Source organism: Toxotes jaculatrix, chromosome 17 (genome assembly GCF_017976425.1).
Source record: "Toxotes jaculatrix isolate fToxJac2 chromosome 17, fToxJac2.pri, whole genome shotgun sequence".
NCBI lineage: Eukaryota > Metazoa > Chordata > Actinopteri > Toxotidae > Toxotes > Toxotes jaculatrix.
In genome coordinates this window covers 7,224,469-7,244,778 of record NC_054410.1, presented here as the reverse complement: position 1 = coordinate 7,244,778, position 20,310 = coordinate 7,224,469, and the positions used below count along the sequence as shown (strand labels likewise).

Below are 20,310 nucleotides of genomic sequence, written 5' to 3'. Positions count from 1 at the left end.
GTGAGGTCCGATTATTTTGTCAGCTGCTTTGTCTGAAGTTAAGAATGAAGCTCAACTTTTGAGATGACATAGATAAAAAGTCTTCAAAGTTCTTAGACACCAGTTACCAAATGAACTTTGGGATGAGATTATATTGTCAGTTTCAGATGTCAGAGACATTAACAAACTGAGCATGTTCATACTTTTTGCTGTAGTGTGGTTTAACTGACCCTTCTAAGCCGCTTCGGTTGTGGCGTTTTCGGTTACTGCTTTTTGCTTCTTTTTTTTTCACACGTGAATGCTGGTTTCATTTTGATTAACTTTTATTGCACTTGCTCGGGTTCTATGCTCAAAGTGCATGTGACTTCACACTCCTGTGACTTTCAGTTTTGACAGGGGGAAGGTTACACAGAACTGTCTTTCCCTCTTTTAACCACTAGATGTCAGTCAGAATTTCATAATCACTGGGATTTAGTTACGGAATCATGGGATGTTAAGAAAAGATGAGGTTCATGTTGCACAACTGTTTTTCATCCAGCATAAAGACGTTTATTTTTTTCTAGGTTGATTCGTATTGATGAATTACTATCATGTGTTTTTGTGCACAGTTTTAGATCAGTAAGTTAGAATAACAAAGCCAGTGTACTTCTATGCAAATATACTTAAATGTTGTTATCACAGTTATCTGTGTAAGCAAACAAATAAACCCACGAGCACACATGACAAAGAGAGATGCTGTATTTTCTTTTCTTTTTTGTGCTAGTTGCAAAACTCGGGTAGTTGTCGCCGCCCTCTTTGCAGCCCTGGTATAAAGAGTGTGTCGCAACGTTGCCAACAACAAACGCTGCGAACGCTCCTCCTGCACGGGCAGGACAGACTGAGGGAATATTCAAATAACCGGATTACTGTCACGCTTTTCCTCACTGGGATTACGTTTCTGATTTTCAAACATGATTCCAGAGGAAAGCTTTGGATCCATCGAGAACAGGTGAGGTTTCTCGCTCGGGTTTCTGCACTCAATGCCAGATTTAGCGATAGTTTTCTGTGTGTCTGTGCCATGTGGATGGAAACCGTGTCTCGTCCTTTGACCCTTGTTTGGGAATTTGGATTTAAGACTGTGTGGCTGGAGTGCAGAGACTTTTCATGCACGAATCATTTTGGAGTTTAAAAGTCAGACCCTCTTTAGTCAAATGTTAAGATTTGTTGTTCTGTGCATGCATGTTGCACAGCCTGCAGTAAGGCTCTTGTCTGCAGCTCTTTATTTTATCCCTGTCATCAACATGCAAATTAAATGCTGCAACTCATGTGACTTTACATGAACCTTTCTCTAACAAGTTTTGGATAAAAACTGACCAAATGCAAAGGATGTTTGACAGGATCAGTGTTTTCTTTTTTGCAGAAAACAAAAGGCTAATATCTCTGTCTCCCCCCTCCTCAGGATGCAGTCAGTAGGTCTGGCTCTGGAGGAATTGCTGGTAACGGCTCAGAAGCAAGACTGCCTCACCATTGGTATCTATGAATCAGCTAAACTTCTTAATGCGTGAGTTGGAACTGTTTACTTTGGCTTCACAGTGCCTATAATGTTTCTAACACACAAGTATGTGCTTCTGTTTCTTTTCAAAGAACAACTCTGCCCAACCTAACCGTCCCAAGACATGTGAGTGCCTAAAACTCACCTTTCTCTCATTTTCTCTTTCCTCCTTTAGAGATCCAGACACTGTGGTACTGTGCGTCCTGGCAGCCGACGACGAAGACGATGTGGCTCTGCAGATCCACTTCACCCTGCTGCAGTCGTTCTGCTGTGACAGCGGAATCACCATCCTGCGAGTCTCCGGGATTCAGCGGCTCCAGCAGCTGCTGGGAGCAGTGGATGCCAACAGAAACCAGGAAGAGCACGGAGACCTTCACTGCATGCTGGTTACGGTGTGTTGACTCAGAACAACAGTTGGCTCTTATGTAACTGAAAGTGGAAATGTATAATTAGAGATCATGTTCATGCAGTAGCTAAAATGTTTCTTCATACTCTTGGGAGCTAAAGAATAAACTTTAGAAATAAACTTTTATTGCATTTTCTGGGAAGTCTCAACTAGTTATGTGTCATTTCCGTGTGATTTTATTTTACCTTATAAATTGCAAATGCTGTCTGCAGACCAAATTCTCCTTAAAGTATGACCATGAATTGAGTGTTGGTTATGTTTCCTGTGCAGAACCCCCAGGCTGACCACTGCAGGCTACAAGAGGTGGGGACCTACTGCCAGGAGAGCCGACGTCTTGATCAGTGGGTGCCTGAACTGGTCCTGCAGGAACGCTGAAGGGTCTGGCTGCCAAACACAGCAGCAAACACTTTCTGGGTTCAGACACTGATGAACTGAAATATCTACTGTAGGTTAAGCAGGGACAGTCTGGAGGGGGACTGAGACGGGCCTCCCTGACTGATGACAAGCAGGAACCACGGACTCACTTTCCGTGACAGTTGGAGTGGAGGCTGGTTTCTATGATCTGTTTTGTGCAAAAGATACAGACAGAAAAGCTGATTCCCATCCAGGCCACATTGTTTTTACATTACCAGTAAGACAAAATCTGAGCTTATATTTCGTGCCTCTGTTTGGCTACTTGCAATGTTTGCGGGGTGTAACATTAATCACCAGCGGAATAGTAGCTTTACAAACAAAACGTCCACACCCCAACTTGTTCCTGGGAGATCTATGCATTTCTATGGACTGGACAGGAATGCTGTAATGGTGAAACTATGCTCAACATTCCTTGTGTATGCTGACATGGGAGAGGTCCTTGGAGAGGAGTGTGTGTGTGTGTAGGTGTGTGTGTGTGTGTGTTTGTATGTGTTTGTATGAATGTGTGGTATGCATGTACAATACTTGAGTCTTTCTTTAGAAAAGACTGGGCGTGCAGCGTGTTCTTTCTCGAAATGAGCAGCCGAACCTGCAGAGGAATCGTCACCATGGAAACTGAAACAAAAATGATGTTGGAGTTAAAGTCACACAGGATTTACTGGCATTGCAGGACTTTAAAAGAAACTGCAAAAGGGGAATGAGAACATGTTGTAATTTGGTCAGAGAAGGATACAGATTGAACTGTGTTGTCTGATTTGATGAACAAGTCGGCTTTGAATTGTTATTGTGCAGAAAAAGAAACCAGTCAACATCTTTGTGCCTTCAAGAGTTCTGCCTTTTTGATAAAATTCTGCTAAATTAAGTGGCTACACTGTTAATTTATTGCTTGTATTAATTATTTGAGTAGTTATTTATTGTCTGATTTTTTTTTTTTTTTGCTCTGTTAACTAAGTCAATAAATTATTGTGTTCATAGCTGACTGCTTTATCAAAAGGTTTCTGCTCAGATTTCATAACAAAAGCCAAGTGTGTGTCATGGAACCAGCTGAGTGATGCAACTACAGTTTACATTTGAGCTAAAGTAATGGCAAAAACATGAGCACTTGGGGCAGAGTCTTTGTCATTAACAGAGCTCAGTAAATTTGCAGCTAAGCTATTCTATTGTAGTAAACATAGGTCAGTCATGGCGAAAAACTGGGGTGGAGACAGAAACTCAATTGTGTTAACAGGCAAAACAAGCTGATGCAGACTTACAATCCCTACAAGTCCTACAAGCCACAGAGCAGGGTGAAAATCTGCAGGAAATATGCAAGCTACCTGTTAAAACCTTAGATTTGATTTCTCAGAAGCCATTTGCAGTTTTCGTTTTCAGTGAACTTGCTTTACGTCAAATGATGCAGCTAAACCTGCAGATGCAGGCTCCAAAGGGCTGAATGCCAAAGCATGTGGAAGTTACTTCTGGTGTAACCCCACCCTTGCCACAGTATCTACTCATGATCAGGTATCAGGATGTTCCTGCAACTCAGTACAAGTGGTTTGTCCTCCCCTCTGCCCTCCTTTCACTCTGTTTTGCTTTTCACTCCACCCTCCGCTCTCACATGTCTCTTCACAACTCTGACCGCAGAGCAGAGGAGAGAGGGAACATTCAGGCACATGGGCCTCCCATTTGTTTACTATCAGTCGGACAGGGGAGTAACTGGTGAGTGGGACTGATTTCTCATTGGCTGTTGTTCATCCACCCTAAACCTGATTGGTTTTGACTTGCAGAGAGGTCTGGGGGAAGTATGGTTTGAAACTTGGAAGAGACTCGTGACTGTTGAAGCACAGCTTCAAAGGGCACACACTCACACACATGGCCTGAGACGGAGGACTTCTAACAATGGCATTCCTGTGAAATTATCCAAGTGGGAGGCTCTACCTTGTCATCCTCTTTGTTTACTGTGTTTTGTGCACTGCACACCATGTGGCCACTAGGCCAGTGACCATGTGTGTGCATGTGCATTTATGTATCTATACAATCAGTGTGTGAAAATGCGAGACCCCCTTACTTAGACGGAACGAAAAGGAAAAACAGAAATTCAATAAACTTCAGTTAATAATTAACAAGAGTCTACAGCCATTCTAGAGGCTCTGTGATGCTGTACTAACGCACGGAGGTGCTAAAAACCATTCTAACATGCTGATGTTCAGCAGGGATAATATTTGCAATGTTCTTGGTCTGAACTTTGCATGTTAGCATGCTAAAATTAGCTAAGTAGCACTAAAGGCCAAAGTACAGCTGAGGCTGATGGGAACATCATCAGTTTTGCAGGCATTTGGTCATATTCCAAAGCACAGGACAAACTGAAATTTTGATAAGATGCTGGCACCAAATGAAAAATATTCGTCCTGAGGGAACATGACTGAACTTGACATCACTTAAAAGCACAAATGTCAGCCTTATGGTAGAGACAAAGTGCCACTATCGAGTAGATAGTGAGATATAGGATAAGTGCACTCTGACCTGCTGGTGGTGCTAAAGAAAAAGGGGATTTCCCAAAGTCATTAAGATTTATCATCAGGGGACCATGAGTGTTTGTGCAAATTTTCACAGCAATCCATCCAGTGGTTGTTGAGATGTTTCAGTCTGGACCAAAGTGGTGGACCAACCAACCAACCGACGTTAGCACCCATGTAGCTATGCTGCTTGTGTGGGTAAAACTAAAACTTATGCAAAGCACATCTTATTATATCATCTTTTTATTAATGTTTCTACTTCTCAATATCGTCTTTTTTAACAGCAATATCCACAAAATATTAACAGTGTGCAAGAAAACATGAGTTATGGCACATCAGAGAACAGTTACAAAAAATAGATATATTTTCTTCATAATCAATCAAGGCAAAAAGATACATATACTGTATGCATACACAGGAGATCAGAACACAAAAGATGAGTCTCGGGAAGGGCTCAGAGCCGATTCAGTGATGTTTGATATGAAAGTCCACCAGTGAGGAGCTTCAACTCTCCCCACGTGACCAGATATGAATTTCACCGGGCTCGCTTTGTGTCACAACACCTGTGGATTTCCATCTCGAGCCATGTGTTCTACTTTAAGACTGTTCATTCTGTTGATCTGATAACCAGAAACACCAGCATTAACACAATATACGCCACTATAAGGCAAACTAACAACCAACCAATCAGACAAACCGTCATCCAAACCAGTAATTTAGGCCGGCTGTCTCTGATTGTAAGCCCAACCAGCTATGGAATGATTGAAAAACAATGATGATTAAACAAACAAACAAAAAAGAAAAAACAGCATCTGTCAGACACCATCAGGACAACATTGGTGTGTGCATGTGTGTATGTTTGTATGATATGCATGCTTATTTTGATAAGTTCTCTGCAGTTGTAATACTGAGTTTAGCAGGGGGATTACAAGGAACTACATTTCCTTTCCTAAACACTTAACAATGATCACAACAATAGATCAGTGTCTGGTGAAAAGTAAACTCCTTCCAGGTTAGTAATTCCAAGTAACTTCCTACCCGCCATTGTGATTTGCACACAGGTTTCTGTTTTCTCCAATTGGTTCCTTGTTTTTTTTTTCTTCTTCAAATATCTGCACAAACAAAAGCAGTTATTAAATTGAAGGGAATAGTTTGGCATTTTGAGATATGAGCTTTTTTGTTTTCTGGCTGAGAGTTAGATCAAAAGAACAGACACTTCCATGTCTGTTTGTTAAATATAAAGCTACAGCCAGCAGTCGGTTAGCTTAGCTTAGCATAAAGACTGGAAACTGGGGTAAATAGCTTGCCTGGCTTTGTATTAGGATAACAAAATCAGCCTGCCATTACCTCTGAAACTCACTAAATAATACTTTTACAGGGATTTTATTTACTGGACTGTTTCTTGACGGGTTGCAGCAATGTTGTGAGTCTTTGCAGCTTAATCCACAAAAATGACAAGACTGCAATGAGATAAGTCAATTAGCAAGCTTTAGAGGTTTACCTTTGGATGGAGCCAGGCCAGCGGTCTCCCCTGTTTCCAGTCTTTAAACTAATCTAAGATAATAGACTACTGATTGTAGCATTATATTTAGCAAAGAGACATAAAAATGGCATTGATCTTCTAATCTAACTCTTGGCAAGAAATCGAACAAGCAAATTTCCCAAAATGTCAAACTATTCCTTAAGGTCAGTAAGGCTTCAATGAAACAACCTGCAGATAATATTATATAGCGGAGACAGGCACAGATATAGATAAACTGACACAGAAGGTCTTTAAATAAATGAATTTGTCAGCTTTGTTATTGGTCATCACATCAAAAATAACTTCTTACACTTCAGAGTGTTACAGCATCCAGTTTCACGCCTCTCCAAAATGTGTGCATTGGCCTTTGACCAATAAAAAGAGCGGAGTGGAGGCCATACATGCTGTTCTGACTCACACAGTGTCATATGACCTCTCCTCTGGTCAGTATCGCTCTGACCTAGAATTGCAGAGCTGCAGTACTGTAACTTTACTATGTGGCACTCTGCACAGCACTAGAGGCCCTGTGTGTTTTTGTACACTGTGTCTCTCTTGCAAATACACAAATGTACACACACACACACACACACACACACACACACACACACACACACACATCTATTTTTCTCTTCTCTGCCTACTCCTCTGCCGAATCATCCTTTCAGCTACCAAACACTAGCATCTGACACACACCCACACACACGCACATGCACACAAAAACACACACAAACCCTCAGCCCTCACTATGGCCTTTCTCCAGCTCCTGCTCTCTCACTTTAGAAACGGCCTGCTCTCTCTGTAAGGAACAAAGGCAAATGAGAGCTGGAGCAGGGCTTTGTATCAGGAGCCATTGCCTACAGTGAAGAAAACAGTGATGTTAATTAGTTTGACATTTGGGGATATATATATATATATATATATATATATATATATATATATATATATATATATATATATATATATATATATATATATATATATATATATATATATATATATATATATTTCTTGCTGAGGGTTAGATGAGATAACTGATACCACTTTTATGCCTGTACATTAAAAATAAAGGTACAGCCAGCAGCTTGTTAGCTTAGCTTAGCATAAAGACTGGAAACAGGGGGAAACAGCTAGCCTGGTTGTGTTTAAAGGTGACAAAATCAGCCTGTTAGCACCTCTAAAGTTCAAAAAGGCAAACTGTCATTTTTACTATTTCAATAAATTAAACATTACATATAGATAAGCGAACTATAGAGGTGTTGGACGGTGGATTTTGTTACCTGTAGACATAGCCTGGTAATCTATTTCCCCATGTTTCAGGTCTTTATGCTGAGCTAAGCTTACTGACTATTGGTGATATCTTCATATTTGCCCTGCAGACATAAGAGTGGTATCAATCTTCTCTCACTCTCAGCAAGAGAGAGAATAAGTGTATTTACCAAAACATTGAACTATTCCTCTAAAGACAAGCTCAGAAATCTGTCAAAGAGATGCCTTATTACGATTAAGATATTTTCATTCTGTCAAAAAGATTCTGAAAATATGGAGAACAGTAACACATTAGGACTGAATATGACACAGAATAATTTTTTAAGGTGGTACATTTTTTGCAGGGTGTCCCCCGTGGCCTTTAGCACACCCACTCAAAGATGAGTAGGTGTGGAACCATCAACACACAAACAACCTCTCACCACCTCCAAAAAAACGCCTGACTCCCAAAAGTCAGTGTGTAACAGGTGGGTCATATTGACCTAGTGATTAGGGAACAGAAAAGCAGTGCGCTCAACCCCCATGACAGTCCATCAGCAGCGGTAAGTCCTGTTCAAGAGACCCCACCCTGCTCTGTCACTGTATGTAACTCCTGACAAAAGCCTCGGCTAAATGCTAAAATGTAAATATGATGGCACAAAGCTCTCTTCTTTCAGCAATTAACCGTCAAAACCAGCTCTCAATGCCAAGCCCTGATGGCTCCTTCGACTTTTGACCTCTCAGAGTCATCCCTCAAGCCTCAAAAGCAACTGCAAGAGAGAGTGTAGGTGTGTGTTGTGTGCATGTGTGTGTTGTCCATGTTGTCTGTTGCCCACCAAAACCAACACTTGAGAAAAACTTAAAATGTGAGGACTGCTCTGGTGTTAAAGGATAGATCAGGAGGTTGGTTTTCGCCACTGGAATGAGGTCCGATGTTGATTCATCCTCTAGCAGGATATAATCCTAAACCTAACAGGGCTTGCGTTTCTACCTTACATTATTTTATTCCTCATCAGGTGGTTGTATTTGTATCTGTGGTTAAAACCAACCTCCGCTATCGCAAGCCTCAAAAACCTGAATGACAAAAAAAAAAAAAAAAAGGGAGACAGACATGATCCTGACTGACAAAACAGAATAAGTAGTACTAAAAAAATCCAACATCCACAGAGGGGGATTCTGTGTTTAGATTTTGTATCTTACAAACACTGTACAGGGTAATACTCAACTGACCAGGTTCCATGGACTCCATAGAAAGAATAAAACTGAAAAATAAACCCAAAACAGCTACTCTTCAACTTATCACTTCTGCACGTCTGAAAGAAAGTTTATACACTTAGTTTGTTTCTCTTAACTTCATTTTTTTTCACTTTATCTTCAGTTTTTACAATCAAGTTTGGTTTTTCAGAGAGAAGGACCGCTGTGGAGGAGAGAAGGAAAGAAGAAGCTGAGAGGGGACCACCGGCTCTTCCAGATCCAGTCCCTGACCAATTTGAACTCACATTAAAAGAAGCAGTCACACTAGGGAGACTGGAAACTTTAAAGACTGGTACAGCCAGGCAATATCTGATTTATAGCCATAATTATTATGCATTAAAACAAGATCTCCTTCTCTACTGCAGAGGCAAATAAAACCCCTAAAACACCTCCATCTCTGCACCATCAAATGCAAACTATCTCTTCTTTTCCTTCCTTTAACCTTATAAAAAAACATAAGCGAAGAAGGCAGGGAATAGAAAGCTTCTTTTTCTTTTACTTTTTGGGACGGTTTCATTTTTTAGTTTTTAAGTTTGGACTTTCTCCTCCAGCCCTACAGTCCTTGCAGACTGATTCTCGGGTGTGGTCAGTCTGCGACCTCGCCCTCTCTCAGGATAAAGCACAGGGAGGCTTGATGTACAGTAGAAACCTTTGTTTAAGATTCTAGCAGGTATCTGGTTAGGTGTCACCCTTGGCTTACAATCAGATCTCCTGTCAGCCAGGGGCAACACCTATGTCAAAGCAAAACAATCAAAAAAATTGTACAGTATTATCTTATCTGTTAAGTAATGCTTCAACAAAATATCAAAACGTACATTGAGTTCACAAACAAGTATTTCTTAAGAAAAATGCAGTAAACGTCCGGGGTTAATAGCTTGAGTTCTGTGTAGAGCGGTGTTCCCCTCATAGGTGCAGATCTGAGGTCAGGTTAGACATCGATTACCGGCCAACAGCAGCCACAGTAAACTGCTGTGGAATCAGTGACAGCAGATCAGCATCTAGAGACGACTTTCTGTACAGGTTGGCACAGCTGGAGGTTTGGCCAAAGGCTGCAGACGGCCATAGAGAGGCCACAGGCAGAGAAGGTCTGCTGATACGGGTTTGGGTGGGAACATGCTATAGCCCGATAAAGGCAAAGGCTTTAGCCACTTGCTCCAACAGGCCCTGCCATGATTTAGCACAGGCAGGTTTAAGGACAAAGCTCTCAGACCTTTTTAACTCCCTCAAAAAAAAGAAGCATTTTTTGAGCTTTTAATGGGACACCAGGTCGTGTTTGGCACGGCTGGCAGAACCACCTACTGCCTATTTCTGTTGTCCACATGCATCCTCCCACTCCCTGCCTATGGCACAGCTGTCCACCCTTTACCCAGCCCCTCATTTCATGACAAAAGAAGGAAAAAAAATCCCAGTTTCCTACTGATTATTAACATCCAAATCCCTTTTCAAGTTAAGCTGACACTTGTAGTTAATTAACCAGCATATATGAATATTACCAAAGCACCTTGGATCATACTCAGTGATATACTGATCTCGGCCACTGTGAGAACATGATACCTGCCCCCTAGCTGTGGCTCTGGGGTATGGCGCTTTTCCAGAGTGGCTATTTTGGGAGTGTGTGTTTCTATGTGTGTATTTTTATGTGTGTTTATGTGTGTTTCTGTGTGTGTGTGTGTGTGTGTGTGTGTGTGTGTGTGTGTGTATGTGTGTACTAGATATAGCCCTGTAAGACTGGACAGGGTTGCTTGAAGTTGTGTGTTTGCATGTGTGTGTCTGGGGAAATCTGGGGATCAATATAAGTACTGAATGTGTACATTTATGTGTGAGTGTCTGTCTGTATGTGCATGAGTGTATGTGAATGTGCGTTCATATGTATGTGTGCGTGAGGGCAGGAGCAGTGGAGCACAGCTATAGGATGATGCAGGGTTTCTTGTCCTTAAAAGGGTTTTCGGAGGTGGGAACCCCAACCAGCAGAGGGTCGCTACGAGCGTGCTGCTCACAGTAACTCATTAGGTCTGCTGCTGCTTTAGACACCTGAGGGGACCAAGAGAGAGGAGGAGGTGAGGGAAGGCCAGAGGGGAAGAGAGATAAGGGTGAGGGATTTTAATGGGAGGATGTGTAGATAGACGTATGGCAAAAGAAAAAGATGATGGAAGAAGATTTAGGACAGGAGAAAAAGACGTTGAGAGCAGCATGAGGGAAGAGGAACAAACATAAGAAACAGAAGGAGCAAGAGGAAAAATGGGGGAAAGGGGGGAAAGAGAAAGGAAAGGGGAAGGGAGGTAAAGAGAGTATGGTCAGATGTTGAGGAATAAGTACACACAAACACACTCACATGTGGCAGTAAACTGTCATCCTACCTTAATGCGTTCAATCCCTGCCTCAATCCTCAGCTGTTCCACCAGTTTCCTGGCCTGGGCGATATTATTAGTGGTAGACATACTGATCCATCAGAATACACCAACACAGGAGAAAACTGAATGAAAGAGAGAAAGAGTGAGACAGAAAAATGTTCACTATGCAGACTTTGATGGATGATTTCATCAGATAAGCTGGCACGCATTAGGTGGATGTGCAGGAATGGCTAGGCCGAAAACATACTGGAAGCACACACTCTACTAAAACTGGACTTTGGAACATAGTTTTGCATGTACAGACTGACATGCTTTTGCAATGTTTTGATTTGTGTCTTGTGTGTAACCAGGACAAGACTGCATGGACTGTCCCACTGACATAAAGGTGAAATGTCAGTTCTGGTTTGGAAATTTATATTTAAACTGCAAATGCATGGTAACACTTTGCTTTAAGTTGATACCTCTTCCACCACTGTTTGTTGCAGATTAGAAAAAAAAAACTTGCTCTTTCTTGCTTTTTCTTTATGAAGCAATTTTTTAACATCTCACTATTAATCTTGTAAAACTTACATAAAGTAATGGTGGTATTATTGTGTTCTGTTTTTTTTTTTAAAGTCAACAGCTAAATTATGATTTACTATAGCCTCAATACTAGCATACTGAACATTGCATTGATATTGTACTGATTTATAAATCAAATCACCATTTAAGTCATCAATCGCTCCATTCAGGGACTATGTGGCTTTAGCTGTAGATTTATAGCACCACTGTGAGGTGAATATGTGGTGGTACAACACTAATAGTCGAGTAACTATAGAAATGTGGCAGCTTCTTCATTAAATACAGTTTATGGAGGCGATGTGCACAGCACAGCTAAGAACAGAGCTGAATATATAAAAAGCAGTTAAGCATGATTAGATCAATGTTCGTCATTTGTTCTGAATATTCCCCAAGCTTTTAGCATGTACCACACATTCTGTAAATATAGGGGAAAACACACACACAGATCAGTAACGTGCAAACAAGGATAATACATCAGGTCGGTAACAGATCAGGCTGAGATGTAAGTTTTGGATGAAAACAACTGCCACGATGTTGTGATCAAAACCTTCAAATCATCAGTGTTTTCCCTTGTCTCCAGGACTCGTGAGTACACTGTGTTAATTCACAAGAAAGCTGGATTTAGTTTAGTGGAACACAAATCAAAAACTTTGCAGGCTAAATGGTCTGGAAACAAACAGAGCATTACCTGACTGATGGTGTGCAGACAGGACTCTCTCTGAACACTAACGTGACTGGATGGAGAGGTCGATCTGAGCGGTGCAGGGACAGCCGTATAACAGTTGCCAAGTCAAAACGACAGAACTGGACGATGGCTGAGCTCACATTGGCTTGACTCTGAGTAGAAGGAGAACAGGTGACATGAACAGGTGACATTAGTTTCCATGTGCAGTTGTGTATACCCAGGGATCTCAACATTTTTTATGTCAGGACTGCAAACAGAGATAAATTAGACACTTACTGGATTTAATGTTTTGTCCCATGCATTTCTATGGGTAGATTTTTGTTGTTTTAGTAATGAGCTGTAGAGGTTTGCATGGGGAGATCAAATTTAAATTTGAAAGTGAAATTGAGAGTTAAACAGTTATTCTTTTAGTCTAATTTTCAATTTCAACTGAAAAACAATTGTCTTCATTTAGAAAAATCCCAAACTACGCCACGTTTTATGTTGGATATTGTGGAACTACATTACACAAGCCAGGGGTGAATGAATGAAACTGCAGTTCAAGTTTTCACATTTCAATAACAAGCCACACATTTTGAGATCCAGAGGATGGTTGATTTGCTTCTTTGCCAAACTGTCATCATCAGCCTTATCATCCGTTCTACAACAACGTCTGTCATCACAACTTAATTTGTCTTCCCAAAGCACCAGTAACACCACTTAATTCCTGCATCTCAGCTCCAAAACAAGGACCTTTCAAGTTTCTTCATACCTTTGCTGACCAAATCTTGTTTAAAAACTCCCCAAAACCTACATTTTCTTTCTTTTATACACAGTGTGGAAGTTTTCTCACCAGCACATATGATCAAAACACACCTCGCTCCTCACGTACATCACCATGAGCGTGTTACGACTGTGTCTCTCACTCTGTCTCTCTGTCTGTCGCCCTCTCTCCCGGGGAGAGAATCCTGCTTTAATTACTCCTACTGTGGAGTAGCTCAGAGATTCATGTCTGTAATTAGGGCCTTTGTGTGTGTGTGTGTGTGTGTGTGTGTGTGCGCATGTGAGAGAGAGAAAAAGAAAGGAGGGAGTGAATTTACTTATATTACTACACCTGATAAAATTCTCTCTCTATCTCTTCACACTCATTTGTCAACAGCCCTAAGCAAACCTCGACATAAACAATAAGCAAGTAATGCAAGTTTTAAACACACACACACACACACACACACAATGCTTGCCAGAGTTTAAGGAGTGTCCCTAAATCACCCCTTGTGCCGCATCACTGACAGTCAACAGATGAATATACAGTAGATATGCATATAAATATCAGCAATGACTTACTCTAAAACACAACATCACACACTGCAGCTTCAACATTGACCACAGAGCTGAATCACAAAAGCTGAACACCACAAGCTTATTGCAGGACTAGTTTTTGAGTGAAATATGCTCAACTCCTCCTCCAAAAAGATAAAAGTGACAGCGTCTCTGACAACATAAGGAGGATGATGCTGAAACGAGATGACAGAAACGGCATCCTCTTTGTTTACAAACTGTTGTAACTTTCAAATGCAGAACTTTTGTGTCTTTGAATGTGAACATTCAAATGCAAATTATTTTATTTATTTATTTATTTTTGCTCAGAAACGATTTTCTCATGTGGATAAACAGCAAATGTGGCAACAAACGTGACACACCTTTAAGGAATACAGTAAATGAGCTGTATCAGCAATTTATTTTTACACTTTCCAGGCGTTAGAAGCCTTATGCTTTGATTTCTTCAGCCTGTTGATTTTTCAAACTTTCTGCTATGGCGCATTCCGAGCCGAGAGAATGAAGCTGTACCCGTAAAAACCAGCACAAACATGAATTTCTGTCCCTCCATAGTCACATCTCTCCTCTCCTACGCCCCCAAATTGAAAATATTTTCTTGGAAAGCCGATGCACAGACGCAAAACCTATACAGTAAGCTGGTCATTTGTCTTGGCCTGGACCAAAAACATCACCAAAGCTGGTCAGGCCCCGGCCAGTCAGCCAGCCAGCCAGCCAACCAGCCAGCCAGCGAGCCCACGGCCGCTCTCAAGACGCGCAAAAATGCATCAATCCGTATTGATCCTAGCAGCTCCTGAGCGCCGATCGGGCCTACAGTACGAAGCCATGTCCTCCACTATAGGCCCTGCTTGCTGCTCTACCGTGTGAAAACACAATGCGGGCATTTTGATGGATAGAACAGCGTGTCCTCTCTCTCCCATGGCTATCCACACACCACACACACACACACACACGCATACGCACAGGCGCGCAGTCACAGGCAGACCTTGTGCACATATCAAAGCCAGAGATATTTTCCCAAGTGAAGACCAGACTAGACCGCTTCAGGTCTGCAAAAAGGCCCTGATTGTTAGCCGTGGGAGCAGGGTGGTGACATGTTTTGAGGGAGGCAGGCTCCAGCAACCAATGTAAACCCATCCAGCGACAATGGGCACAAGACTGGAGCGCATGCCTTTATGTTCCGCTATTATGCAAATTGATCGGCATTCGGCCTACTTCAGCGTATAAGATCCAGAGGTTTTTGGATACAGTGGCTTGTGCGTCCTCAGAGTCCAGCCGAGCTGTAGGAAATCTTCCACTGACCCTGTCCCCGGTCCTCCCCACCCTCTCTGCCGGCAAAGGGCTGGGGAAATCCGGATTCGTGACACTGATGAAGCCCTCCGCTGCAGCCGCCTTCGGTGACGAGATACCGGGGTTGCAGAGACGCGCAGACGAGTTACAATTATTATACACAGGGAGAAAAATAGCCGAATATCTCCAAACTCACCTCCGAATGCGCTGTATTGGTGATTTAAAGGGCCAGATCCGCTGGTTTCTCACCCTCTCTGCTCGTTCACTCCCCGTCTTCACCGAGCCAAACGCCTCCCCCTCCGATACCAGTGTCTGTCCACTCCTCTACCCCCCCCCCCCCCCCCCCCCCCCCCCCTCCCCCCTCCCTTCCTCCTCTCTCCTTCTCCCTCCCTCCATCCGATCCGGTGACAGCAGCTACAACCCATGGGCTCCCAAACAAACATTTCCAGACATTCACACAGATTTACATCGCCCGAATGCATCCTCCAGACAAGAGGATTTTGAATAGGTACATGTTCCATTCACATTTTCATAAGGAAAGAAACAACAGAAAGCCAAAACGTAAATCATCTATTTTGTTGAGGACTTCTGGCGTTTTACTCAGAACTCCTAAAGACTTGGAACATCCAAGTTTGGAAAATTTGGTGGATACCCCCTCATTCAACACCTGCATCAATGAAATCTCCATTCAAAATTAATTTGGCAAATGTCTTCCTCTACATCCTCCCACTGAGTAAACCTTATTTAAGGAAGAAGATAAAAAGTAAAAAAATCTCTCTTGCTGGATCTCCTCAAACCTTGATCTGTAAGACACTAGTTTAGTGGCTGAGTGGCATTTTCCTCCCAACAACAGATCTGATCTCTGTTTTTGTACCTATTGTAAATTGTAGCTGTTCTCAGATCCCAGGCCTGACTTCCCAGAATATGTTAATTGCATATGAAAAAAAAAAGTCAGTTATCTTTAGGTGCCTCTCATTTAAAATGCTATATAATTTATTTAGGATGGCCAAATATTTTATCATTTTTATCATATTTTATATTTTGATTATATTTGTCTCTGACATTGCTTTGCATATCCTTTTAGAGATCACATAACTGTACATTCAAAACTTCATTCTAAATGTGAAAGCTTAAAAAAAAAAAATCTTTTTTTTGATCCTCTGTTTGCGCAGGATTTGCTAAGGGAAATCAAAAATGAATACCTTGATTTCCCTTGAAGATTGTAGTGCAATCTTAGAATATCTCTACATTAAGTGTACTTTTAGAGCAGGGTTAGTTAGGGTTAGTTAACTGGCCTGTCCATTTTCTTTTTCCATGCAAGTTTAATATAAATTAATCCACATCACCTCTCTACTATGACCTTTGCTCCCTATTTATCCAACATGCAAGATGTAATTCTTTCCCTCTGACATGCACATCTGGATCTTTGTGCCACACAGTAAAAAGGACTCTTTGCGACAAGAGTCCTTTGCCATGGCGCCACGCGGTGGCGCCATTGGCTCAACCGTATTTCCGCCTTCTCCTGGGAGGTGTGGGCCGCTCCTTCTATTCCTGGCAGGCCCGAGAGCGAACACGCATACTCCGTTTCCACCGAGCTGTTGTCCGCTCCTCCACACAGAGCTAAAAGAGCTGCACCTGCTGCATGATTATAGGCCGAATTTGGACCGTTTCTCTATACCGGAGGGAGACAGAGGTCTGATGTCTGATGTCAAATGTCTATCTTGGGGCTTTAAAGCCTGCTAATGCTGACAGAGGTGTAGATGTAGGTACAATTAGGCTTTCATGCACACACACTGTAGAGGACTACAGCCACGTCTTCTTCGTGGATGTGTGGAAACCATTTCAAGCTGCTTATTATAACCACAGGAGAGCTATTTATAACTCACACAGATTTACCGCATTGGCCTCATTTCCACTGATGTGTGAAATTATGCTGATGCCTATACATTTTACTTACATTTCCTCACCTTTTTTCTCTACCCTTCTCCTTCTCCCTCCACTATTCTTCCCCTCCCTCCTTCATCTGTCTCACTTCCTCCCTCCATTTCTCCCTCTGTATTTGCCCTCCCTCTCCTTGCTTCCTGTGTGTGTGCTGTTGAGGAGGCAGTAGGTTACAGTGGATTACAGCAGGGCTCTTCATTTTCTAAGAAATAAGTGGTGGAAGCCCATGAGTCACGACTTAAAGATGCTCTTGGGCTGACAGAGGTGGCGCCTGAATCCACACACATTTGTTGTTTCCTGCTCTCAAGGCTGGATTACCACCCAAGCAAAGCAGGGAACTACCCAGGGTACCCACACCTGCAGGAACCCCAAAAGCCTGAGGTTTACTCTGTATCTGTCAACATAATCTGATTAATCACAAATTTGTTAGAATTTTTCACCCCTTTAGTGGAAAATCAACTATATTGGGTTCTCCATCTTCCATCTTGTGGCCCTGGTTCCTTTGTTGTAAAGTTTGTTTTATCAAATTGTGTTAATTTTTCTTTCTGTGTCAAGTGATTAACACACAGAAAGCCCAGGGCAAGGTTGTATTATTCCATCACAGAAGGACTGTAAGGCTGCAACCAACAAGAATTTCCATTATCAATACGTCTGACAATTATTTTCTTAAATAATTGACTGATTGTTCAGGGTAAAAAAACATTAAAATACAAACATTAGCATATTATTTTTGCATTGTTTTGTCTGACCAACAGACAAAAACCTCTAAACTTTCAGTTTAATATAATAGAAAAACAAAATCAGTTATCAAAATTATTGCCACTCATATTCTGTCAAACGACTGATTTCGAGTACTGGTGGGATTTTGGGTGTCTGGAGGTCAGTAGGGACCCACCAACAAATTTCTGCCCTGGCTTCCCCCCAACTGCCAAGAGCTTAATCTGTGGTGTGTGTACCGCAAGTTTATGACTTCATACACAGTTTTTCCTGGATGTCTATAAGCACATGTGTGTGTGTGTGTATGTGGACAAGGGGAGGGTTTGCCTCACTGGCCTGGGGTGGGTGTGGGGTAAGAGTTTTCTTTTCCCTGCTTTGTTATGCACCCTAGCACCAGCAGCAGCAGCAGCCTGGGAGACCTCTGCCTGTCGTAACGCATCTCAGTCCCCACCAGGGTCACACCACACTCTGATGCGACAACCGTTGTCAACGTCACTATGTCGCCATGGCAACCGCGCTGGGCACAGCATCCCCAAGCAGATGTTAAAGGGTTAAGGGAGAGTGAAAGGAGGAGTGGGAGACTGTGAACTCAGCATCTCTCTCTCTCTGTCTGTGAGTGTTGTGCGTGTTATGTTTGCAGTGTGAATTCAGCGAGGAGAAAACAGGAGCCTGCGGCCATACTGGCAGCTCTGTCAGGCTGTGCTCACAGGTACAGCAGTGCTTGGAGCTAAATGCTGACGTCAGCTTGCTCACATGCTAACATGTTAAGCAGCTGTTATATTTAATATATTCACCGTCCTGGTTTTGCTTTGTTGGCATGCAGTGGTGGAATGCACTCCACTACGCTTATTTGATAACTTCTTTGCAGATTAAGATTAACAATAAAAAACATAATCCACAGGTAAATTACGATGTATGTTTACAGGGTAAAAGAAGAAGGATAAATTAGCCCCGTCTTTATCAACTGCAACATTAAAATGATTTTATGCATTGTGATTATAATCCATTCACACACACTTGTCTAAACTGGGCCATTCTGCACAATAAGTACTTTTACTTTTGGCAGTGTATTTTCATACTAGTACTTGTGTACTTTTACTTAAGTAAAATTTTCAATGCATGACTTTTACATGTAACAATGTATTTTTACACTGCTGTTTCTACTTTTACTCAAGTCAAGGATACTTCTGCCACTACTGCATAAACTTATGATGAACTGAACCTGTTTCAATGAGCTCTATTTCAACCAGATACAACAGTAAAATGCTACTTACATACATACTTACATATCAGTGCATCAGTACATCCATCAGAGAATTTATTCACCTGCTGGTTGGCGCCAGAGGAAAAGTGGATGGATGGACTCACAGGCAAACATTGTCATCTCCAGAACTGCACTGCTGACATGCAAAGGACAATCAAACCTATGTTAGCAACGTTAGCAAAGATTGAGACAACATACACACAACAGACATCAACATCCATCAAAAAGGCGAGAAACACTCCTCAGTTCACATTTTTATTAGGAAAATCATTTTGCAGATTTGATTATTATTATTATCATTATATATATATATATATATATATATATATATATATATATATATATATATATATATATATATATATATATATATATAGTTATTTTCAGTTATTCAGAGGATGCATCAGCACAGTATATCTTAATAGGAAGACTATTGCTAGAATAAATATCTATACATCATAATTAGTTAAATAAAAAAGTTCCAACAGAAGAAAAAAAATCAGTTGAATAATTTACAAAAAACAATAAATGCGTAAAAGAAATAAACCATTTGCAAAACCGAAGCTGTAAATGCTGCTGAGGAATTTATTTAAAAAATACAAAGATGATTCACAGTTTGTGTCCTTGTTCTCATGCTGGCTGGAACACCAATAGGGACCATGCAGGAATGAAGCGCCAGAGCGACAGGATAGTACCAAACTACATTACCCACGAAGTCTATATGCCCCAGTTAACGCACCTCTCCCATTCCCCGTCCGCAAAAAACAGCTTGAGAGGATCTGAGGCAATCAGACGAGAAGTAAAGGGGTGAATCGGAGAGGTTAACGGGGTCAGTGGGAGCATTTTTTCTATTTCCATCCTCCAGAACTGATTTCCTTTCATTCTCTGACAGCCCTGTAACCTGCCCTCGTTGGTAGAAATGAGACTGATGGACTAGAAAAGCACAGCTTTTCCCCTGTATTCAGGTTCTACTGACTGCCCTTTGTTTCAGCGTCGCTGGGTCATGTTTCCCATCCTGCTATGGAAGAACACATGTGAACCAAGCTTCCTCTGCTGTACGAGACTCTTCAGCAACATGACCACTGAGTACCCTGTTACCTCACTGATGGCAAACAACTGAGGTGAACTCTGACTGGTACTAATCCAAAACTGGGATAAGTGTTTCCCATGTAGATTCTATGGAGACCCAAAGTTCTCAACATTCACAAGAAATATGATGTTATGAAATAAATACTCATACGAATTACATTAAGACAAACCATATAATTTAACCATGAAACTGCTGACTAATCATAAATGTTTTTAAAGCTCAGCTCAATATGATGAGAGGTTATTTCATCA

The 20,310-nt window shown here is 41.6% G+C and overlaps 2 protein-coding genes across 3 annotated transcripts; one reads left to right on the top strand and one right to left on the bottom strand.

The window, feature by feature from the left end:
- The first annotated feature begins 831 nt into the window (after positions 1-831).
- Positions 832-3,302, top strand: LOC121197491 (growth arrest and DNA damage-inducible protein GADD45 beta-like). Its single transcript, XM_041061122.1, has 4 exons — positions 832-967; positions 1,418-1,519; positions 1,686-1,902; positions 2,187-3,302. The coding sequence occupies exons 1-4, from the start codon at positions 930-932 to the stop codon at positions 2,289-2,291; spliced, it is 462 nt and encodes a 153-aa protein (XP_040917056.1). The 5' UTR covers positions 832-929; the 3' UTR covers positions 2,292-3,302.
- Positions 3,303-7,342: 4,040 nt separating this feature from the next.
- gng7 (guanine nucleotide binding protein (G protein), gamma 7) lies at positions 7,343-15,327 on the bottom strand. Of its 2 annotated transcripts, none has more exons than XM_041061325.1 (4): positions 15,244-15,327; positions 12,447-12,595; positions 11,204-11,319; positions 7,343-10,877 (listed from the first exon to the last, which is right to left on the bottom strand). In XM_041061325.1, exons 3-4 carry the CDS (start codon positions 11,282-11,284, stop codon positions 10,752-10,754), a joined length of 207 nt encoding a protein of 68 aa, XP_040917259.1. In that variant the 5' UTR covers positions 11,285-11,319; positions 12,447-12,595; positions 15,244-15,327; the 3' UTR covers positions 7,343-10,751. The 2 variants fall into 2 exon arrangements, with proteins under 2 accessions (XP_040917259.1, XP_040917257.1); XM_041061323.1 differs by lacking the exon at positions 15,244-15,327 and adding an exon at positions 14,743-14,846.
- Between the last annotated feature and the right edge of the window lie 4,983 nt (positions 15,328-20,310).